The following is a 20,922-nucleotide window of genomic DNA, read 5'->3' on the forward strand; positions in this document are numbered from 1 at the left end:
ACTTGCTGTGTGGCCTTGGGAAAATCAACTAACTTCTCTGAGCCTCATTCTTCTCTTTTTTTTTTTTTCCATTTTTCTGAAGCTGGAAACAGGGAGAGACAGTCAGACAGACTCCCGCATGCGCCCGACCGGGATCCACCCGGCACGCCCACCATGGGGCAACGCTCTGCCCACCAGGGGGCGATGCTCTGCCCATCCTGGGCGTCGCCATATTGCAACCAGAGCCACTCTAGCGCCTGGGGCGGAGGCCACAGAGCCATCCCCAGCGCCCGGGCCATCTTTGCTCCAATGGAGCCTTGGCTGCGGGAGGGGAAGAGAGAGACAGAGAGGAAAGCGCGGCGGAGAGGTGGAGAAGCAAATGGGCGCTTCTCCTGTGTGCCCTGGCCGGGAATCAAACCCGGGTCCTCCGCACGCTAGGCCGACGCTCTACCGCTGAGCCAACCGGCCAGGGCTCATTCTTCTCTTTAAACAAAGATGTAAGCCCTGGTCAGGTAGCTCAGTTGGTTAAGAGCATCGTTTCAATACACCAAGGTTGCAGGTTTGACCCCGTTTAGGGCATATACAAGAATCAACCAATGTATGCATAAATAAGAAAACAAATTGATGTTTCTTTCTTCCCCCTTCCTCTCTTTCAAAAATCAGTTAAAAATAAATAAAGGATGTGACAATAACTGTGAGATGTAAATGGAGGAGCAGATGCGGAGGTCTGGTCATGTGTGCATCCCTGGGTGTCATCTCACACTATCCCTGCACAGCCCAATAGGGTGAGTCCTGAGAGAGTCTCCATTTTACAGAAGAGTACACTGAGGCTCTGAAAGGTGGACTAGAAAGTCCAGATCACACTAACAGTAGGTGACAGAGTCAAGACGCAAATTCTAAGTCCCAGGTCAGGACCCCCGACCCCAGTCCCGTCGACTCTCACACTGTCCATCCCCTCCTGGTGTCCAGATAGGAGGTGCCACTGTCTCGATCACTTGACAATCGCCTTTATGACTCCTGTGTTTGTTATTTGTCCTTCCCACTACAAGGTCAGCTCAAGAGGACAAGGACTTTGTTCCCTGTCGTATCTCAGCATGTACAACTCTGCCCCGCACAGAGCAGGTACCACATGACTATTTGCTGAGTGTCTTAGTGAAAACAAAAAAAAAGAGAAAGAATTCCCTAGCAAAGAACCAAAGAAAATGACTATGGGGCTCAGGGAGGTAAAGTGTCAGTCCTCCAAGGTCATGGAGCTGAGCAGGACTCAGGCCAGACCCTCCACCCCACCGGGCTCTGCTCCTCCCAAATCCACAGCTTCAGTTTGTCCACACCCCTGTCCTCAGTTGCCCGAGACCCCAGGAAGAAATCGGTCTGGTTCAGGGAAAGGTCGGACTAAAGCGAAGATGGTTCATTCATTTCTGGCTGGACTTCTGCCAGCAGTGCCGTTTGTGTCTCAGTTTCTAAACCTGGCAGGTAAGCGCCTGTCACCACGCTAACATGGGCGAAGGATTCAGGAGGAACAAGCAGAGTTGATCCTTCCTGCCTCTTTCCTCCCTCAGGAGGGGCTGGGCTGGCCTTCGGTGCCCAGGGTGCAGCCAGTCACACCTGTGCCTGTGCCAGGGCCGAGGGCATGGGGTGGTGAGAAGGCACCCCTGACAGAGCCACAGGATCAGAGCTGGGAGGCCCCTCATTTTTCTGACACTATCACCATAGATGGATGGGAAACCAGAGGCCCAGAGCAGGGGAGGGATGTGACTCAGGACACGGAAGAATCAATGGCAGCCCAGACAGGACAAAACCTTGCTGCTGCCTCCTCTCCTCTGCGAACACAGGCAACACCAGCAGCAGACTGTCCACTTCATGTGTTATCAATCAGCCCCCATCACTGTGTCCTGGCCATGGGAAGCAAAGATTCTTCAAGGTTAAGACTGACAGGCCAGCCTGACCAGGCGGTGGCGCAGTGGATAGAGGGTCGGACTGGGATGCAGAGGACCCAGGTTTGAAACCCCGTGGTCACCAGCTTGAGCGTGGGCTCATCTGGCTTGAGCAAAAGCCCACCAGCTTGAACCCAAGGTCGCTGGCTCCAGCAAGGGGTTACTCGGTCTGCTGAAGGCACGCGGTCAAGGCACATATGAGAGAGCAATCAATGAACAACTAAGGTGTTGCAACGTGCAATGAAAAACTAATGATTGATGCTTCTCATCTCTCTGTTCATGTCTGTCTGTCCCTGTCTATCCCTCTTTCTGACTCACTCTCTGTCTCTGTAAAAAAAATAAATAAATAAAATAATTAAATTATAAAAAAAAAAAAAAAAGACTGACAGGCCATGCAAAGCTACCATCTCTGACCACAGCCCTGGCCTCCTAACATACGCACTGTCAATCATACATGGGCTCCCAACGCATCAGCTTGGACATAGGCCTGGCCCAAGGGCTGGAGCCTGTGAGAGGTCCATGGCCTCTGGGTCCCACAGGCTGCCACTGATGGTCAGGGACCTGGCCAGCACCAGGCCTGGCTTCTCAGGAGCCAGATGGGGCTGACAGGAGAGGTGAAGCAGGAGGCAGCAGGTGTGGAGTCTGGGCATGGGAGCTGATAGCATGGCAACTTTGCTATTAGACTCCATGGTCGTTCAGGGGCCTGGGGCCCGGGCCTCCAAACAAGGAAAGAGTCCTGCTAGGTGTCTAATCCCCCACATCAGTCTAAGTAATTACTAGTTAAAACCACACTCACTGAGAGTTCTCCTAGTGCAATTAGTACGTCAGAATAAAGAAGGCCTTTCTGACAGCTGCTGGGCCCACCCACACTGGGCTTCCACTGAACAAGGACCAGCTTGTTGCGCCCACAGGCCTTAGATCTTAATGAAGCACACAGAGATGGTGGGGGAAGAAGCTGGGGTTTGGAATCCACAGCCTGGATGATGTCATGTACTTGCTGTGTGGCTCTGGGCAGGTCATTCAACCTCCCTGAGCTCATGAAACGAGGCTGGTAAACAGCCTCATGTGGTGCTGCAGGGACGAAACCAGGACTTACAAAGCTATGGAACTCCAAATGCTAGTTTTTATTCTAAAAATAGGTGGAAACACCTTTGGTTGGCTTTTAAAATCTGTTTCTGGGTTTCTTGTGTGTATAAGACACATGGGGAATTCCGTCACATCCACACCAGGGCTGGGCAGCAGCTGGGAGTGACCGTAGTCTGCAGTGACCAGCCCAGGTTCACCCTAAAAGAGCTGGCTGACTTTCTGCTCCTCCCACGTATCAACCAATCACACAACTCTGAGGATGCACTGATCTCTAGGAGCCCCGCTTTACAAGGAGGGGCCTGAGGCTCAGAGAGGAGAGGGACTTGCCTAAGATCACACAGCAGAGTCAGGAGGGGATCAGGTCTCTCTGAGCTCAGGGCCCTGCTGATTCACAGCAGCGTTCCCAGTAGGGCTGCGCACGCCTCGACCCAGGGGATGCTGGGGGAAGCAGGACATGGGCTGGGCGGTGACTCACTCTAACAGATGGCTCCCTTAGGGGCATTTTCCGGGTGACTCCATGCACAGCTCTTCTTGGTTCTGAGCCCTGGGTCAGCTTGTTCCAAGGACAGAGCTCCAGCCTCAGTTTCACATACTCTCTGTCCCTAGTCCCCACCCTGCCCTCTAATCAGGAAGGCATCGGGCTCTCAGCAGAGGTAACAGCTGCTGCCTCCTGCTGCTCACTCCCCCACCTCAGCCCACCATCAGTTCTGGGGTAGAAGGGACAGAGGCCTCCTTGGCTGTCCCCTCTTCCTACCCTCCTGCAGGAAGCAAATGGCTGAGGACCTCATAATACCTGCTGCTACTCTGTCCCCTGGGTTCCTCTGCCTAAACCCCTCTGAAAGCTCACTCCACCCGGAAAGCCTGCCTTCCTGTCAGCAGAAATGTCCTGTCCTTGAGGACTAGATATAGGGCCAAACAACCTGGGCCTGTCCTGGGTTCACCACACAGAGGCCATCCTATCCTGGGAGTGACACTGCCTCTCCAAGCCTCACTGTCCCCACCTGGGAGATGCGGATGAATATCATGGCTATTAACTGGGTTGTGTGCAGGGTTAAGAGCGATGCTGCAGGTGAAGGGAGGCTGGTGGCCTTGGACCAGGTCGTTTCCTGGCTCTCAGCCCCTCAGTTCTCCCCCCAACCTCGAACTGACCTGTAGTCCTTGGGTGCCCAGGTCCAGTCTGGAGTGTGCCTGAGACCATAACCCTACCCCTCACTTGCCACAAACAGGAGACAGATCAGATGAGGGACATTTATGAAAATAGATTAAAGAGAGTTGCCCTGGCCGGAAGCTCCATTGGTTGGAGCATAGGCCTGAAGCACAGAGGTTGCTGTTTCGATCCCTGGTCAGGGCACATACAGGACAGATTGATGCTCTAGCGCGCTCTTTCTCCCCCTTCTTTTCTGGCAAAAAAGCAATAAATAAAAAGATTAGAGAGAGTTTAGTAATGGAAAAAGATGTCTTTGAGAACTTTAAGTGTAAATGGCTCCAAGATTTGACTGCAATGAGGAAAAGCTGGGCTTGTCAAGCCATGCCCCAAGTGCTGGGCATGGGTGACAGGACCACAGACTGCCCCACTGAGCTGAGTCTACTCCTTCCCCACCCCATCCCCTGGCAGCTGCACCCCAACCTACTGGCTCCGGGGCTCTGGCCCAGAGAAGAGACTGCTGTGGACTCAGGACATCTGACTTCTCTTTGCTCTAGTCATTTTGGTGATGTGACCTGGGTTTCCACAATGAACTTTGTCCCTCTCTTCAGTACTGCCCTTATCACAGTGACCACATCCAGCCCGTTTACTCATCCGTCTCCCCAGGACCCGATTATCTTCCTGGCACTGCCCAGGTCCACCTGACATTACATGATTCCTATTCCTGCGTGTGTTTGGGGGCGGGGTGACTGCACACGCCCCTGGGACTCATGATCCTGCGTCTGCCCCACCTGACCCACAGCTCACCGACCCCCCAGACCCCTCAGTCCTGGACGCCCTGACCTGGGCAGTTTTCACTCCCCTGTGGGGCCCTGCCCACCACACGGTGACTCCTCGTTCACCGCAGGTGGCACCCACTGCCCAAGGCTGTGCTCTCTCTCCTGCAGTCGGTGTTCCTCCCCATGGGGCCAATACTCGTGGCTGTTCCCACACGTGCATTCTCGCGGAGGTCTCACGGTCACCGACGCCCATCCCCGGAGCGCGCACTCACCCATGTTGACGAAGCTCATGACCAGGTCGGCGCGGCCCAGGAGCCGCTCGCGGGGGCCGCCGTCCTCGTCGTCGTCGCCAGCCATGGCGTGGTAGAGGTCCAGCATGAAGAGCGGCGCGGACGCGGGCAGCCGGGCCGAGGCGGGCGGCGCGCGGGGCCGGGGTCGCCCCGGCAGCCCGAGCACCGCCAGGATCTCGCGCTGCAGGTCGCGGCGCTCGCGCGGGCCCAGGCGGCGCTGCAGGCAGCCGGGCGGGGGTCGCGGGCCGGGGCCGCCGCCGCTCAGCGCGCACAGCGCCAGGCCCAGGAGCCACAGCGGCCCGGGGCGCGCGGCCATCGTGGGCGGGACCGGGTGGACACTCACTCGGCGCGCATCCGCTTCGCCGCCGGCCCGGGGCAGGGGACCCCCGACGGCGAGCGGCGGGGCGGGCTGGGGCCGGCGGGACGGGGCGGGAGTTGCCCGCCGCCGCGGCGCCGTCGCTAAAGCACGGCACCTGTCGCGGCTCTGGGTCGGGTGGCCGCGGCCGGCAACACCTGCGGCAGAGGCTACTCCGGGGACTGCGGACCGTCGGCTAATCTGTCTGTCGGCGCCGTGCCCTCCAGTCCGGCTGCTGCGGAGGCCGGTTCAGTCCAGGCGCTCAGGGAGGTGCGGACCCACCAGCTCCTGCTCAGGCGAACCCGCGGTCTCTGCCCCGCGCCCGGGACGCGGCCGTTCTCGGTCGGGCGCCCGACCTCGGGTCCCACCCCCTCAGGGCCTGACCAATGGGGACACGGGGGGCGGGGCCAAGGCCACACAACGCACCTTTCCGGAAGAGTTCCTAGCTGTAATTGTGTGGGTGGGGTCGCCCGGGAAATTCGACCTGCTGTCGTGGATGGTGGGCGGGTCCGACCAGAGATCCACATACTAGCAGTCAGGGTCGTCAGGGTCGTCCTGGGCTGCCCTTGCAGCCGCTGGCCACGAGGTCCGGCCCCGATCCTCTGTCTGGAGACTCCAGGGTAGCGGCGCGGACTGCAGAAAGCAGGAACCTACGCTCCCGCGGGGCGTGTCTTTGAGCGCCTTCGCCCTGGCGGGAATCCCGAGTCTTGTTTCTGGGCAGCGAGTGACTCGACAGCCCCTTGGTACGCTGGACCCCGGACCCGAAACAAGGTCTCAGTCCCGTCAGGAAGGGCCCCGCGGGTGCCAGCCAGGCCCGGAGAGTGGGCGTCTTACTCTGCCAGCACAGCCGGCCCAGGGTCCCCACCACCGCAGCTCCTGACTGGCCTCCTGTCGCCTTCCTCGCTGTCCTTTTGGGTGCACTGCTTAGGGTATCTCCTTCCCGGACTTCTGCTCCGTCGCTGCTGCTAGGGCGCTCACCCACCTGGCTCCCGCTTGCTCTCGGAAAGCGCCGCAGACCGCCTCTCGCCTGACCCGCCCATTGCCTACCTAAAAGTCGAAATCTCCCGAGAGCCAGAGCCGACACTTGTGACACCAACCGCCAGCCCTCGCTGTGCCCGCTACCGCCCTTGGTGCTAATACAGCGTGTGCAGGAGACGCGCAACCAGCTCCAGCCCTGCCAAGGAGCTCTGGGACCCTTCACCAGCGCCTGAGTACCTCCTTCGCGCATCTTGTCAAGGCCCTCAGCGATTTGCAAGAGGAGGCTCCTCACTGACACTCCTACACAGACTAGTGTGGACGATAAAAGGAGCACATACTAAATCTGACAAGGTCAAGTAGGCCTGCATGGCGAGCCTTACAAATTCAGAGACAAAGTAACCACACAGGGTGGTCTGAACATAAAAATTCCTAACTAAAATCTGGTCCTGGGGTGTAGTCGCATCCTAGCTAGGCCTGTAGCTTTCTTGGTTTGACAAAGGTCAGTCTTTATCTTAAGTGAGCCTATGTATTCTTTTTTTTTTTTTTTTTTTTTGTGGCAGAGACAGAGACAGAGAGAGGGACAGATAGGGACAGACAGGAAGGGAGAGAGATGAGAAACATCAATTCCTTGTTAGGTTCCTTAGTTATTCACTGATTGCTTTCTCATATGTGTCCTGACTGCGGGCCTTCAGCAGACCGAGTAACCCCTTGCTCGAGCCAGCGACCTTGGGTCCAAGCTGGTGAGCTTTGCTCAAACCCAATGAGCCTGCGCTCAAGCTGGCGAGCTCAGGGTCTTGAACCTGGGTCCTCCACATCCCAGTCTGGCGCTCTATCCACTGCGCCACCGCCTGGTCAGACGAGCCTATGCATTCTTTTTGCATAAGATAACATACCTTTGAAATGTCAGTTGTTTCCTTTTCTAGACCTTCCAGGTCACACCCACCACACCAAAGAACCGCTTAGCTTGTTCCCCAAATACCATCTCTATGTGCTTTGTTGATTATTAACTATGCTCTAACTACCAACGTAAAAGATGTATGTTTTACTTTTTATCCAGTCCCAGAGATCTTCCAGTTTTGCTTTCTGCCACCCCTCAATCTGCCGTCAATGAATTCCATGTAACCCTCCTTCCGTTTCCTTCTCTGATTCTAATGCATAAAAATCAGCTACAGAACTACCCTTCTCCGGAGCATTTTTCTCACCTTGTTGAAATCCATTGCCATTGACTCAAACAAACATAAAAATCCTCTGTAGGTTTGGATTTTTCTTACACCAACACCGGTCCCTGACTGCACAGCTTGCTCCTCTCCATGCACCTTCTCATTGCACTGGCGGAAGTAATTCCCAGACTGAGCGCAGAAGGTTGGATAGAATTGGTTGGGATGACAGGAAAGGCCAGTGGAAGGAAAGTGTTCCAGGCAGAGGAAATAACTGTGTCAAGATTGTGAGGCTGAAGGAAGAGTAACAATGGCAGGTAGTAATTGGCACTTAGGCATGGTCTGTATCACTTCTTTCATGCTCATATACTTAAATCCCCCCTTTTTAAAATTTATTTATTCTTTTTAGAGAGGAGAGAGAATGAGAGGGATGGGGAGAGGAGCAGGAAGCATCAACTCCCATACATGCCTTGACCAGACAAGTGCAGAGTTTCAAACCAGCCACCTCAGCGTTCCAGGTCGATGCTTTATCCACTGCGCCACCACAGGTCAGGCTAAATCCCCTTTTAACAGATGAGGAGACTGAGGCACACTAGGTTAAGGGATTTCCCACTATCACACAACAGTGGAGGTGGGCTGGGGCAGGTGAGCTGCTCAGTGGAGCCTGGAGACTCTGGGGGCAAGAGGCAACGTTGAGTGAGGCTGGAGGGGTTGGCAAGCCTAGGTCCACAAGGGCCTTGTGGGGAGGCTAGATGAGGGCTCTGGACACCAGATGGTATGGTGCCCCAATGCAGATTCAAGATAGAACCTCAAAGTAAATGTATGAACCCTGGCCGGGTGGCTCAGTGAATGAAGTGTTATCCTGGCGCACCAGGGTCACTGGTTTGACACCCAGTCAGGGCACACACAAAAAGCAATGGAATAAATGAAACAAGTTGATACTTCTCTCTCCCTTCCTCTCCGAAATCAGTGGAAAAAAAAATGTATGCTGTCCAATAAAATACATTTTCCCATGATCATGTCAAACTTTAAAAAAAAATTTTAAATATTGCCCTGACCGGCTGTTTCAGTGGTAGAGCAGTTGGCTCGGTGTGTGGATGTCCCGGGTTCGATTCCCAGTCTAGGCACACAGGAGAAGCAACGATCTGCTTCTCCACCCTTCCTTTTCTCCCTTCTGTCTCTCTCTTCCCCTCCCACAGCCAAGGCTCCACTGGAGCAAGTTAGTCCGATGCTGAGGATGGCACAATGGCCTCACCTCAGGTGCTAAAATGGCTCTAGTTGCAGCAGAGCAATGGCCCCAGATGTGGCAGAGCATTGCCCCCTAGTGGGCTTGCTGGGTGGATCCTGGTCCTGTGCATGTGGGAGTCTGTCTGCCTGCCTCCCGCTTCTCACTTAATTAAAAAAAACACACAACAATTTTATTTTTTTAAAAAATTTTATTTATTTTTTGTACTTTTCTGAAGCTGGAAACGGGGAGGCAGTCAGACAGACTCCCGCATGCACCCGACTGGGATCCACCCGGCACGCCCACCAGGGGGTGATGCTCTGCCCATCCGGGGTGTCGCTCTGTTGCAACCAGAGCCATTCTAGCACCTGAGGCAGAGGCCACAGAGCCATCCTCAGTACCCGGGCCAACTTTGCTCCAATGGAGCCTTGGCTGCAGGAGGGGAAGAGAGAGAGACAGACAGGAAGGAGGGGTAGAGAAGCAGATGGGCGCTTCTCCTGTGTGCCCTGGCTGGGAATCGAACCCGGGACTCCTGCACGCCAGGCCGACGCTCTACCACTGAGCCAACCAGCCAGGGCAACACACAACAATTTTAATCTCAAATCTAAACAATGATTTGCTGGTGCCTTAAGCCCATGCTTAGTCTGTCTGCCTTTAAAACAGGTAAATTTCCTGTTTGTGAACCAGGATAAGAATGATGCAGATTAGCCATTGAAAAGTGCCAAGGGCAAGACCAGAGCCAGGTTGTAGAGGGGGCACTAAGGATTGGAGGTAAAACTGGAGTCAGGCCCACAATTAGAGGTCATACAGTAGTGGAAGGGAGTGGAGAGGGATCATGGCAATGATCTCCTAATGGTGATGGTGTGAAGGACAAAGAAACTATTAAGGAGGCTGAATCCACAGGGTTTGGTGACTGACAAAGGCAAGGGGCAGAGTCAAGAGGGTATCCCCGTCAGGCTTGGTTAGGGTCCTGAATCTCCTGTCCCCTCACTGTCATTGTGTCCTTGAGTAGCCCTCTGCACTCTTCTTTGAATCCACATCATTTGGGGCTGGGTTGTGACCTGTAAATCTCAGGTTGTATATTGCCCAATGCTGGGTTCCTAGCTAGAGTGCAAACAGCCCAGCGATGGGCTAATTCTGGTAAGAGCAGAAATCATTTAACTCAATTTAGAGTGGAGATAGCTGTGTTCTTTAAACAATGGCCTCACATTCCGGCTGCTCTGAAATGTGCCCTGAATCAGAGATGAAGCCAACCAGCTCCCTGCCTCCAGCAGCCCCCACTTTTTTTTTTCCCCTTCATTTTTCCAAAGCTGGAAACAGGGAGGCAGTCAGACATACTCCTGCATGCACCCGACCGGGATCCACCAGGCATGCCCACCAGGGGGCGATGTTCTGCCCCTCTGGGGCATCACTCTGTTGCATCCAGAGCCATTCTAGTGCCTGAGGCAGAGGCCATAGAGCCATCCTCAGCGCCCAGCAGCCCCCACTCTTTTTTTTTTTTTAATTTTTAAAAAAAATTTATTCATTTTAGAGAGGAGAGAGAGAGAGAGAAACAGAGAGAGAGGAGAGAGAGAGACAGGGGGGAGGAGCTGGAAGCATCAACTCCCATATGTGCCTTGATCAGGCAAGCCGAGGGTTTCGAACTGGCGACCTCAGCATTTCCAGGTCGATGCTTTATTCACTGTGCCACCACAGGTCAGGCTGCCCCCACTCTTAACAAGGGTGGCAGGTGAGCCTAGTCATTCTGAAGGTAGAATGAAGGTTGTGCTTAACAGAGGGGCTGGCAAGTGCCTGTAAGGGAATAGGAAGTTGGGGTGGGTGAGTGGATTCTGGAACTGAGAGGGAACTGAGGCAGGAAGGGTTCTTGGAAAAAGTGGCCTCTAACAAGGGCTTTTCCCAGTCACCTGGCAAGTCTGTGACCTTGGGCAAATGACAACCTCTCAGGCTCAGTTTCTCATCTATAAATGGGGCTCCCAAATGTAGGTTTGAGATGGGGATTAAATGAGAATGTATCTAGTATACTTATAACAGTGACTGGCACATAGTAAGCACTCGAGAAATGTTAGCTAAGGCCCCAGGAACTCCCTTTCCTCCTCTACTCCACACTATTTGTATTACTCGATTAGCACCTGTCCCCTTTTCTATTTTAATCCCCTTGCTGGCATTCTTGTATTTCCCACATGGTCATACATACGGGTGTTTGCTGAATGGAAGTAATATTGTCTGAAGATTCCACCCCTAGCTGAGCTTTGTTGCAACGACTGAGGGAAAACCTGAATTACTTGGTAAGAAAAACAAGTGACCACGGTCCAAACTCTGAAAAGATGGTCAAGCTGTTTGCAGCATGCTTGTGCAGCCCGGAGGCCTAAAGGGAGGCAAATTTGGGTGAAAATGCTGTCCTACACAAAGTTCTGGCATCTTAAAGTTACTAAGTTCTGTGAGAATAAACACCTCCTTCAGAAGCCATCAGACTGTATATTCCTTTTATCTGGGAATTTGGCCTCCAACTACTTTGGCAAAGATGGCCCATCTTCCCAAGTTCCCGAATCATAAGAGGAGTATGGCCTAGTGAGTAAACACAGGCGCCTGAGTTTGAACCCCTCAAGCTCTCTGCTTATTTCCTAGGCTGATTCCTGTGGTTAGAATTAGTGTTTGGATGTTCTAGTTACTATAAAGCCAACAAGAGGGTAGGGGAAACAGCAGCCAGACTTGAATGAATAGAGTTAAAGATGGGATTCACAGCCACTGTTTGCCATTTATTCATTCTGTGCTCTCAGGCAAGTCCCCTTCTCACCCCAGTGTCTGTGTAAAACAAAGGAGCTAGAGCTGATGACCAGTTTGCTTCCACCTCTAAAATTCTGTTTAACCAGGAATTTCAGTGCACTGTGGGAAACTGGCTCCATTTTCACAAACCCCAGGATCTCTGTGATTTCTAATATAGAAATCTTCTTACATATTGGTATTTGCTTAATCATATAAGTGGTGCAGATTCCCTACACATTTACATTATTAATAGCCCAATTATTTCTTTGTTGCCTTGTTAAAGAAAATTAATGAGGCTAAAATAAACAAGAAAAAAAATCTATTAATAAGCTCCATAATTTATCCATCAAGACATTTTGATTTCAATAATGCATTCAAGTACCTAAAACACAATCATATCCCAGAGTAACATGTTATCTATATAAGGGAATGGTTGAGAAGAAAATCAGGAAATACAAAATGTTACTGCAAGCAATTTTAATACAAAAGTGTCTTGTTTTTAAACAGTTCATTGGTAGAGCTTCAGTTTCTGCCTCAATTAAAACCAATTGAGATCATCACACAGCAACGTGGTCGGAGCTGAAGAAGGACAGCAGCTAAAAACAGGAGCCCCTGACAGCCCCTCTTCATGGTCGCTTGGTCAGTTGACTTTATTACGCACAAAAAAAGACGGAAGCAAACGGGACTTGTTAACAAGTGTGCTGGTGAACTCCTTTAACGGATGAGCAAGTGTTTGTTTTATGTCCACATTTTCAGAATAGGCTCGTGGAATTAATTCCTCAGTTTGTGGGAAGTTGATCGACCATTTATAGATATTGTAAATAGCAAAAAACACAGATAAACAGACCTGTAATTCACAATGCCACCAAGGAATCTCCCTTTGCCAAGGGCCTGGGTCCCAGTGAGCACAGGAGTTACTGGTGGCTGGGCTGAAGTTACAAATCAGGACTCTTAAAAACCCCAATGTTCTGCCATTTTCTGAATAGTTAGTTACATTCACCCTTGAATTCTAGCAGCTATTTGTCCTTTAAACACCCAATACTGAAACAGCATTCAAAGACAGTATTGCAATGAAGTCCTTTCGCTGTATCATGTGCAAATGTTACCTAGATGAGGTTCCCTCCCTTCAGCTAAAACCACACATTAAAAACAATGGAAAAAGCAATTAGAAGTGCCCTCCCCGCAGTTCTTGCTAATGGAGGTGTCAGTGATTTACAAAAAAAGAAAAAAAAAAAAGAGTTCCTTAAACACTGCAGGATTTTTACTTTTTAATATAATTTATCTTGCTGAGATAGCAAGTCAAGTTTATAAAGAAGATGCATTTAGGAATAATCCTAAAAGATAAAGCAGGTTTATACTCCTGCGCCACACAGAAACCCTATTTAGAGGCTTTGTTTTTCTTTCTTTTTTTAATATATATTCGCACCTTGACCTTTTCATTTGTTTTTCTCAAATATTTCATTTCTGGGCCCCATCCATTACAGGGTTACCAGGAGGCAAATTTTATCTACATAAATATTCACATGAAAATAGTAACTTACAAAAAGAAAAAAAAATAAGGCAGCTTCATAACACAATTATTCTTTTACACTTTTAACAATATAACTTCTCCCGTTCAGAATAAATATACACCCAAAGTATGGAGTAGGAGTCAAAGTGGACAGAGGCGTGGGGTGCTGATACAGTGTTACCGCTTGGGGCCCGGAGTCCTGGGGGAGGCAGCGGCGGTTTTCTTAGACATGGTTGGGATTTTGGAAGGCTTGTTTAGCCCTCTCCTGGAGTTGCCCTGGCCCCCCGCTGCACTGCTTTCCGAAGTGTCTGAACAAGCAGACTGTGTCTCTAAAAGGTCAAAGTCAGAGGCATCACTTCCTCTCCGGCTGCTGGCTCGGCTCCCGGCTCGGCTCCCAGCACGGCTCCCAGGGCGACTGGCTGACTTTTTCGGGTCTGGAAATCAAGAATAAAGCAGCAGCAGCCTTAACAGAGATGTCAGGGTTCTGAACCTAATACCAACACATGACCTTGGATAGATCAGAGCCTTTCTGGACCCCAGTCTCCTCACCTACACAGAAGTTGTTAAAGCCTTTTCTGGCTCTGATTTTACGTAAGAAGCGTGCCTCCTGAGGATGAGAGCCAGCTCCTGCCAGCAGCACTGTCACCTCGTATGTCCTCAAGGTGGCGTGGAGCAGGGCTGCTAGCGGGGGTACACATGGGCCGACCAAGAATGGAGGCACAGTGATGGCAAGCGTAGGCGATCTTTCCCTGACCCTCAGCTCACCAGAAGCCAAAATAAATACAAGGAGTTGCAAACATTACTAGCAAACTGCCTGTCCCCACACAGCACGGGCTTCTGAGAGGGCCCTGCTTCAGAAAGCCCTTTCTTCCTTATCCAGTCTCTTAAATATGATCATGTCTGATCAAGAACAGGTGGTCTGGCTTTGGCTGGGGAAGCATCTGTTCTCAGAGGGCAGGTCTGAGCCGGCTGTGGCGACAGGAGAAAAAGTGAAGGTCAGCAGAAAACCTGCAGGCCTGTGTGTCTGTGCATCACCCTAAGCGCTACTCTCAGGATTCGCAGCTCGAGGAAGCAGTGGTGCACTGCTGAAGGGCTGCTGTCTCCACAGTCCTGGCCTGGCCACCCACCCTCCCATGCCAGTACACAGGTACTCACCTGCCCGACTGGTTTTGGCACCTGTGGAGGCTGGGGAAGAGCTATTGCTAGTGTCACCAGTAAGGGATGTTCGACTGGAATGAAAAGTTGGTGTTGGCCGTTTCAACTTGCTGCCCGACGAGGGAATAACCTTAAAAAAATAAAAAGGTTGTATTTACTTGGTGAAATCTTTGATAGAAATTCAGTTTTAAAATTTAAAAGGTTTCCTTATGTCTAACTGATTAAAAAGCAAATTAAAAGTCCAGGAAAACAAAGCTTTATTTTGAAAGTGTCCTAAGTCATGTAGTTTGATGATTACCAAAATGAAGCTTCCATGTTCCAATTTAAAATGTCAAAAATGCTTCCAATACCTTTTACCTTACTGGCAAATTTCCACTAGAAATGGAAAAAAACCTCACAAATAATAAAAGTTCAATAATTATATGGAACAAAAATGTGGCAAGTAAGTAAAAGAAAAAAATCCAAATAATCCCAAGTATCAGTTTTGAGGTTAGACATGTGAAACAGGAGTTCCAGCCTCAAATGTTTAATATGGGGATCTGAATACTACCCTATCCATCACAAGGGTAGGGTGGTGTAGCAACTTCAGTCAAGTTACGGTCTTTCAGTTTTTTTCTTCATTGGAAAATGCAGATAAAATTACTTGACTTGTGGATCAAATGAATGATTAGGAGAAGCCCACAGGGTGGGGCTGTGACAGCAGGGGCAAGGCTCTCAGCGAGGAGCCAGAAGGCCAGGGCGAGGTCCTGCCTCTGTATCCCTTCTCATCCAATCTACTCCAGCCACACTGGCCTCCTTGCTGTTCCAACAGTCCAGAGGGGCTTCCTGTTTGTCATCTGTCATTGCATTAAAGCATGAACTCCATGACAGCAGGGGCTTTGTTCTCTTCACTATCAGACCCTCAACACCTCAGTGTCTAGCACAGAAGCAGCGCTCAATAAAGACTTGCTGAATGTATTGGTCACGTGTAGAAACTTTCTAAACTGGAGAAGAACAGGACAGATGTACGTTTATTATCATTGCCACTGGCAGGAGCTACATTTCCTATTGGAGCTTTTTTATTTTTAAAGACAGTAGCTAACTTAATTTGGTTTTTAAAAATGTTTTATTGCCTGACCAGGCGGTGGTGCAGTGAATAGAGCGTTGACCTGGGACACTGAGGACACAGGTTCGAAGCCCTCAGGTTGCAGGCTTGAGCGTGGGGTCACCAGCTTGAGTGTGGGATCACAGACATGACTTCATGGTCACTCGCTCTGCTGTAGCACCCCCCCCCCCATCAAGGCACATATGAGAAAGCAAATAACGAACAACTAAGGCGCAGCAACTATGAATTGATGCTTCTCATCTCTCTTCCCTTCCTGTCTGTCTGTCCCTGTCTTTCTCATTAAAAAAAATAATAATCTGTTTTATCATTTCATGCCATTAATTTCTTTGAAATTAATTTGGTAAATTGTTTTCCGGGACCTTTAAGATGTTTACACCAATAGAAGAGTAAAGCAACCCATTTTATTGTGATTCTTGTATTTCTTTAATTTATAAAGCAGCAGCAGAAGCGACAGAAAGTGATTAACATTCAAGCACAAACCCTCCTGGCCCACACAGGAGGAAAAGCACCAGTTTCAGAAGCTGTTGTTGGTGAACCCTGCTGCTGGGAAGACCACAGCCCCAGAGGCCTGGGCTGGGCGTCGCGTCAGGGTATGGCCTGGCTGCAGACACCAATAGGTAAAGAAAGATGAAACCTCGAAAGGAAAAAAGGTAAATCCTTAAGACAAAACAAAAAGGCTCATCTATCAGAATCCTCTGAGAATTTGTACCAAATAATTGAAACATTTAAAATTTCAGAACTTTAAAAACTTCCATGAAGCTGGAATGTAAACTGTCCTGATGTCAGACAAGCCGCTGGTCCATGTTTTGTTTCTGAAACACTGCTCTTCCAAAAGTACTTGGGCATGTCAATGACTACACATGAACACGCTTAATTGTTCCTGTGTATTCAAATCAAGGCTACAGAAACCCAAGTGCCCAGGCCAGGAAGTCCAGAAGCTAAACTCTGAGCCTCAGAGAGCTGTTTACTGACACTGTGCTTGGCCGAAGTGGGCAGCACCCACACCTCTAACCCGCACGGCGATGCCAGCCACACTGGGGATATGGCTCAGGGCAGCGGTGCCGCCACTCTTCTGTTCTCAGTAAAGATAGGAAACTGTGGAACATGCACTGTAGTTGAATTTCAAGTGTTCGTAACTCGTCTGAGTATCTGATAATTGGAGACTCTAAGAGACCTGATTGTAAATAACATCAACAAACAAATCAGCAGGGATGACCACTGTTTATCACCCTGAACACACAGCATTTTAGACTGTTAGAAAGTTGTTCAACAATCCAGTTCTAGGCATCTCCTATTTATCTCCAATTTTGGTGACTGAGTTAGAAACACCCGAAAATCCCTTTACTAGAAGAATCAGCTGTGAGAGCAAGCACCACAAAGATGGAGAGGGCACAGCCTCGGGTCAGAAGAGGAGCTGGTCAAGTTCTCGGCATTAGTGAGGCTTCGTCTTGACTGTGTCCTCAGTCGGCAAAGCCATACTCTACCTCAGGGCTGGACAGCTGGAGGTCAGGATACTGGCTGTCCCTGACTGGGGTGCCAGCTTTACTGTTTACCAACCAGGGTTTGTCATAACAGCGAGAGGACTGAAGTGGCGTCTGCGAAACGAAAATCCAAACGGAGGGATGGGGACCATTGAAAGCGGAACAGAAAGGGAGCAAATTGGGAACATAAAAAAATAAATAGAAGACACTGAATTTTAAAGAAACAGAAAACAAAATAAAATACATATCAGTCTGATGGGATTGAGAGGAACAAGGCAGAAAGGCAATGGCATTCTTCATTCATAACCCGCCTTAACTCATCTGTTAGCTCCCGCTGCACAGAGAGCGCCTGGATTCTCAAAGTTAGAAACTCTGGATGCACTCAACTTCAAACTGGGGATCTGGGGAAAGAAGCACTTCTGACTTAATGAGCTGAGTACATATTTTAATAAATGTGCTGTCGTCACCTTGCAGGCCCTGCCTCTGCACATCGCTAGGCCTGGTCAGCCTGGCCTAGGTAGAGCATAGTCTATACGCCTCATGTTCCTCTCTCACTGGAGCCTTTCAGGTGCTACACTGAACAGTGAACATCTGCAGAGGCGGGACGGGAAGGAGGCCAGAATGGTGGTCAGTACGTACCTTGGTACCACTGGCTGGGGTGGCTGGAGAGGATGGCATGGACGTACAGCTGTGGTTACTCTGACTGGCACTTGAGCTGGAGCGGGTAGGGGAAGCTGCCCGGGAAGACGGCTTGGACCTTCGACCCCGGGACCGGAAAGGGGTCATTCCCTGGGATGCTCCCTCAGGTAGGATGAATTTTTCTCTAAGTTCGATGTTAGTCCTACCTCGTGCTAAAAAGGGGATAAACACACGCACACACAGTGTCAGTTATTCTTACAAAATATGTCCTTGATGGTCATACAGCTGCTTGACCCTATGATGTCATGTAAGTTATAGGTTTAGTACCATGTTCAGATTCTTTTAAAATAGAGATCAATTCATGAGCTATCAGCATTATCATGATTCTTATGCATAGCAGACACATTAATTAATAAGCCCCTTGGCTTGCTATAATAAAAAAACTTTGTGTACAAGTGCCACTGCATTCTGCTGTCACAAGCGTGCCTGGCCACTGTCCCCTGCGGGAAGCACACTGGCTGGTCAAGGGAGAGCAGGTGCAGTTCAGAGTGGAGGTGAATTCAAACTCCTCTTTTCTCTCTCACAGGACATGTGTATTTTTTGCTCAGCTTTTTCAAGATACGTGGTAACAGAACAGTGAAGAAAAACAAATCACTGAAATCTACATTGTCCAGACTCTTCTATTTGAATCAGTCAATAACAATCTTAGAGAAAGGGGTCCAAAAACTCCGGACAGTAAAAAGATGAGGACAGAATCATTAAGAAGTAAATAAACATGTGGGAGGAGAGAGAAAGATCAAACCATGCACAAAACTTGCCAGTGCAGGAACTGTCAAGTCAAAAACTGAAAGTGGTGGCCCTGGCCAACTGGCTCTGTGGTAGAGCATTAGCCCCGCATGTGGATGTCCTGGGTTCAATTCCTGGTCAGGGCACACAGGAATCTGCTTCTCCACCCTCCCCTTCCCCTTTATCTTTCCCCTTCCTGTAGCTATGGCTTGATTGAGTCAAGTGAGTTGGCCCTGAGAGCTGAGGATGGCTCCTGGACTCTGCCTCAGGTGCTAAACATAGCTCAGTTGCTGAGCAATGTCCCAGATGGGTAGAGAGCATCACCCCATGGGGGTTTGCCCAGGTGGATCTTGGTCGGGGTGCATGAGGGAGTTTGTCTCTCTGCCTCTCCTGCTCTCAAATAAAAAAACAAAAAACTGAAAGTGGTAAGAAGCTGAGAGATGTCTGTGAGTGCGAGAGGAATGTCAAGGTGCGAAGAATCCAGTAACAGCACTGAAGGCCAGCAGGTGCTGTCCATGGCTTTCTGAACTGTTAAGACCAGAACTTAAAATTTGGATTCAGTCAGAAGAAACCAAGTATGGCCAACACAAATGTTAAGTGGGAAAGATACTACTAATTCAAAATAAGTAACTCCTCTAGAATATGTTCTTAGATTATGACTCACTAAAAGGAGTTATCCTGCAGCAATCATTCTACCTCCTCATCCATCCTAAACTGTTCACTTTTTAGATCACTGTTACATCTAAACATACAGGACTACTGGGAAGCCAGGGGAAAGGGAACTAAACACAAAATATTTGTGGTTATTTTCTATATTAGATTTTTAAAAAGTTTATTGATTGATATTTAGAGAAGAAGGAGAGAGTGAACTAGAGAAACATCGATTCGCTGTTCCAGCCATCCATGCAGTCACTGGTTGACTCCTGCATGTGCCCTGACCAAGGATGGAACCTGGAACCACAGCTTATCAGGACAATGTTCCAACTCACTGAGCTTCCTGGCCAGGGCCTCTACCTCAGAATTTTACTTTGGCCAGAAACCACAAGTTTAGAAGATCACAGGTAATTGTGCCCATGCAACTGATCTCTCGTTTTAGACCAATCTACATGCTTGAAAATAAGGTATGAGTATATTCAATTTACTTCACTCTGTCAAATGCTCTCAGAATGGGGGGCGAGGCAGAGACTATGAGAACAGAAATGTATACATGTACAAGTAAAAATCTGCCAACATTACAGGTAAAAACAGCTTTCTGAAGCCATAATGTGCATGTGGGGAGATTACTAACTGCTTTCTTCTTCGTAAAACACTCCCCTCCCTTGTATCCCAGGACACCACTCTCCTGCTTCTCTTCTTTTCCCCTTCCTGCCCACTTCTGCAACACTGGCATCCCCCTGGGCTCTGTTCGCAGTTCTGTTCTTCCTCTTAGACTTACAACCTGGTGATGAGCTCATCCACCGGAGACTTCAGTGCCATAGGTCATGCCTGAATCTCAAATACATCCCAGCACAGACTCTATTCCTGGAGGTCAGAAGTTATATCCAGTCACTGATTAGCCATGATCAAAGCCAGACACCTGGGAACCGATGCAGTCCCTCCTTTGTGGTGGCAGTTTGGTCTACTGACTGCCTTCTAATGCTTCCTAAATTCCCGAGCCTTCCCAGGCCTCCTACACCATGTGGTCCGCACAGTCTTCTCCACCCAGGACAGCTGTAATAGGCTTCCTACCGTCCTCCTTCATTCTCATCTTATTGCCGAACCTCCTCACTCCTCATTCCCAGACCGTATTTCTCAGTAAAAATCTGATATCCATGGCCTTTCACAGCTAGAAGCAGAATTTCCCAAACTGAGGTTTTTGAGAAATTTCTTACAAAAAGGGAGTTCAGTAAATGCTGTACGCTATACCTCTCATGAGCCCTAATGCAATCATCATTTTTAAGCTCTGAGAAGTCTTACAGTGAAGACATATGCATTTGATCATGATTTTTTTATTTTTTGAAGATCACAACTTGGGGACCAGACTGTGAAGGCGACCATTTCAAGTTGTTTTCAACCACCCAAGAGGCTATCATTTTCTAAGGGACTCAGGCTAGCTGCCTGATGTTGGCTGGAACAGGCCTGCTAGTTATAATTCAGTTCTAAGCTATTAGTTTAATGGGCAGAGTTTCAGTCTGACCAGATGAAAAGTGGATGGGTGATGGTAGCAAGAGAGCAAATGTGCTTAATGCCAATGTTCAGTTCAAAATGGTTAAGATAGTAAATTTTATGTGTATATTTTACCATAATTAAAAACAAAAGTTTTAAACCAAATCATACTATTTAAATCTTCATAAATGAAGTTTTTCTAGATTTTCACTAAAATTTGAGGGGACTAATTTGTTAAATGTTCTAAAATCAATCAAGTTCTACTGAGTTGTTAGGCAGGGACACTGCTTTTGATCCTTATCCAAAACATCATGATAACCTTCGCTGCTGCTGATTCAGAAACTGAGACCTTAAATTCTGGCAGTACCAGGAACCTACCTCGCTGAGTATTTTCACTTTTTACATTTGGCT

General features: G+C 49.4%; 2 protein-coding genes across 13 annotated transcripts in view; both read right to left on the reverse strand.

The window, feature by feature from the left end:
- The window catches only part of LOC136331307 (bone morphogenetic protein 8B-like), a 30,389-nt gene extending 24,507 nt beyond the window's left edge, over positions 1–5,882 (reverse strand). The window contains 1 exon segment of the mRNA XM_066269571.1: positions 5,195–5,882. Within this exon segment, the coding sequence (XP_066125668.1) occupies positions 5,195–5,528 (334 nt within the window). The 5' untranslated portion in view covers positions 5,529–5,882.
- Positions 5,883–12,152: 6,270 nt separating this feature from the next.
- Positions 12,153–20,922, reverse strand: part of MACF1 (microtubule actin crosslinking factor 1) — a 370,346-nt gene continuing 361,576 nt past the window's right edge. For 7 of the 12 annotated variants that reach the window (XM_066269582.1, XM_066269581.1, XM_066269580.1 and 4 more), the window contains 3 exons: positions 17,581–17,792; positions 14,356–14,485; positions 12,153–13,634 (listed from right to left, as the gene is read on the reverse strand). In XM_066269582.1, coding sequence (XP_066125679.1) covers positions 13,378–13,634; positions 14,356–14,485; positions 17,581–17,792 — 599 coding nt within the window. In that variant the 3' untranslated portion in view covers positions 12,153–13,377. Of the gene's footprint in view, positions 13,635–14,355; positions 14,486–16,944; positions 17,056–17,580; positions 17,793–20,922 lie in introns of all 12 variants that reach the window. The other 5 variants (XM_066269573.1, XM_066269572.1, XM_066269576.1 and 2 more) reach the window with 1 other exon arrangement.

The sequence above is a fragment of the Saccopteryx bilineata genome, chromosome 3 (genome assembly GCF_036850765.1).
Source record: "Saccopteryx bilineata isolate mSacBil1 chromosome 3, mSacBil1_pri_phased_curated, whole genome shotgun sequence".
Lineage (NCBI taxonomy): Eukaryota > Metazoa > Chordata > Mammalia > Chiroptera > Emballonuridae > Saccopteryx > Saccopteryx bilineata.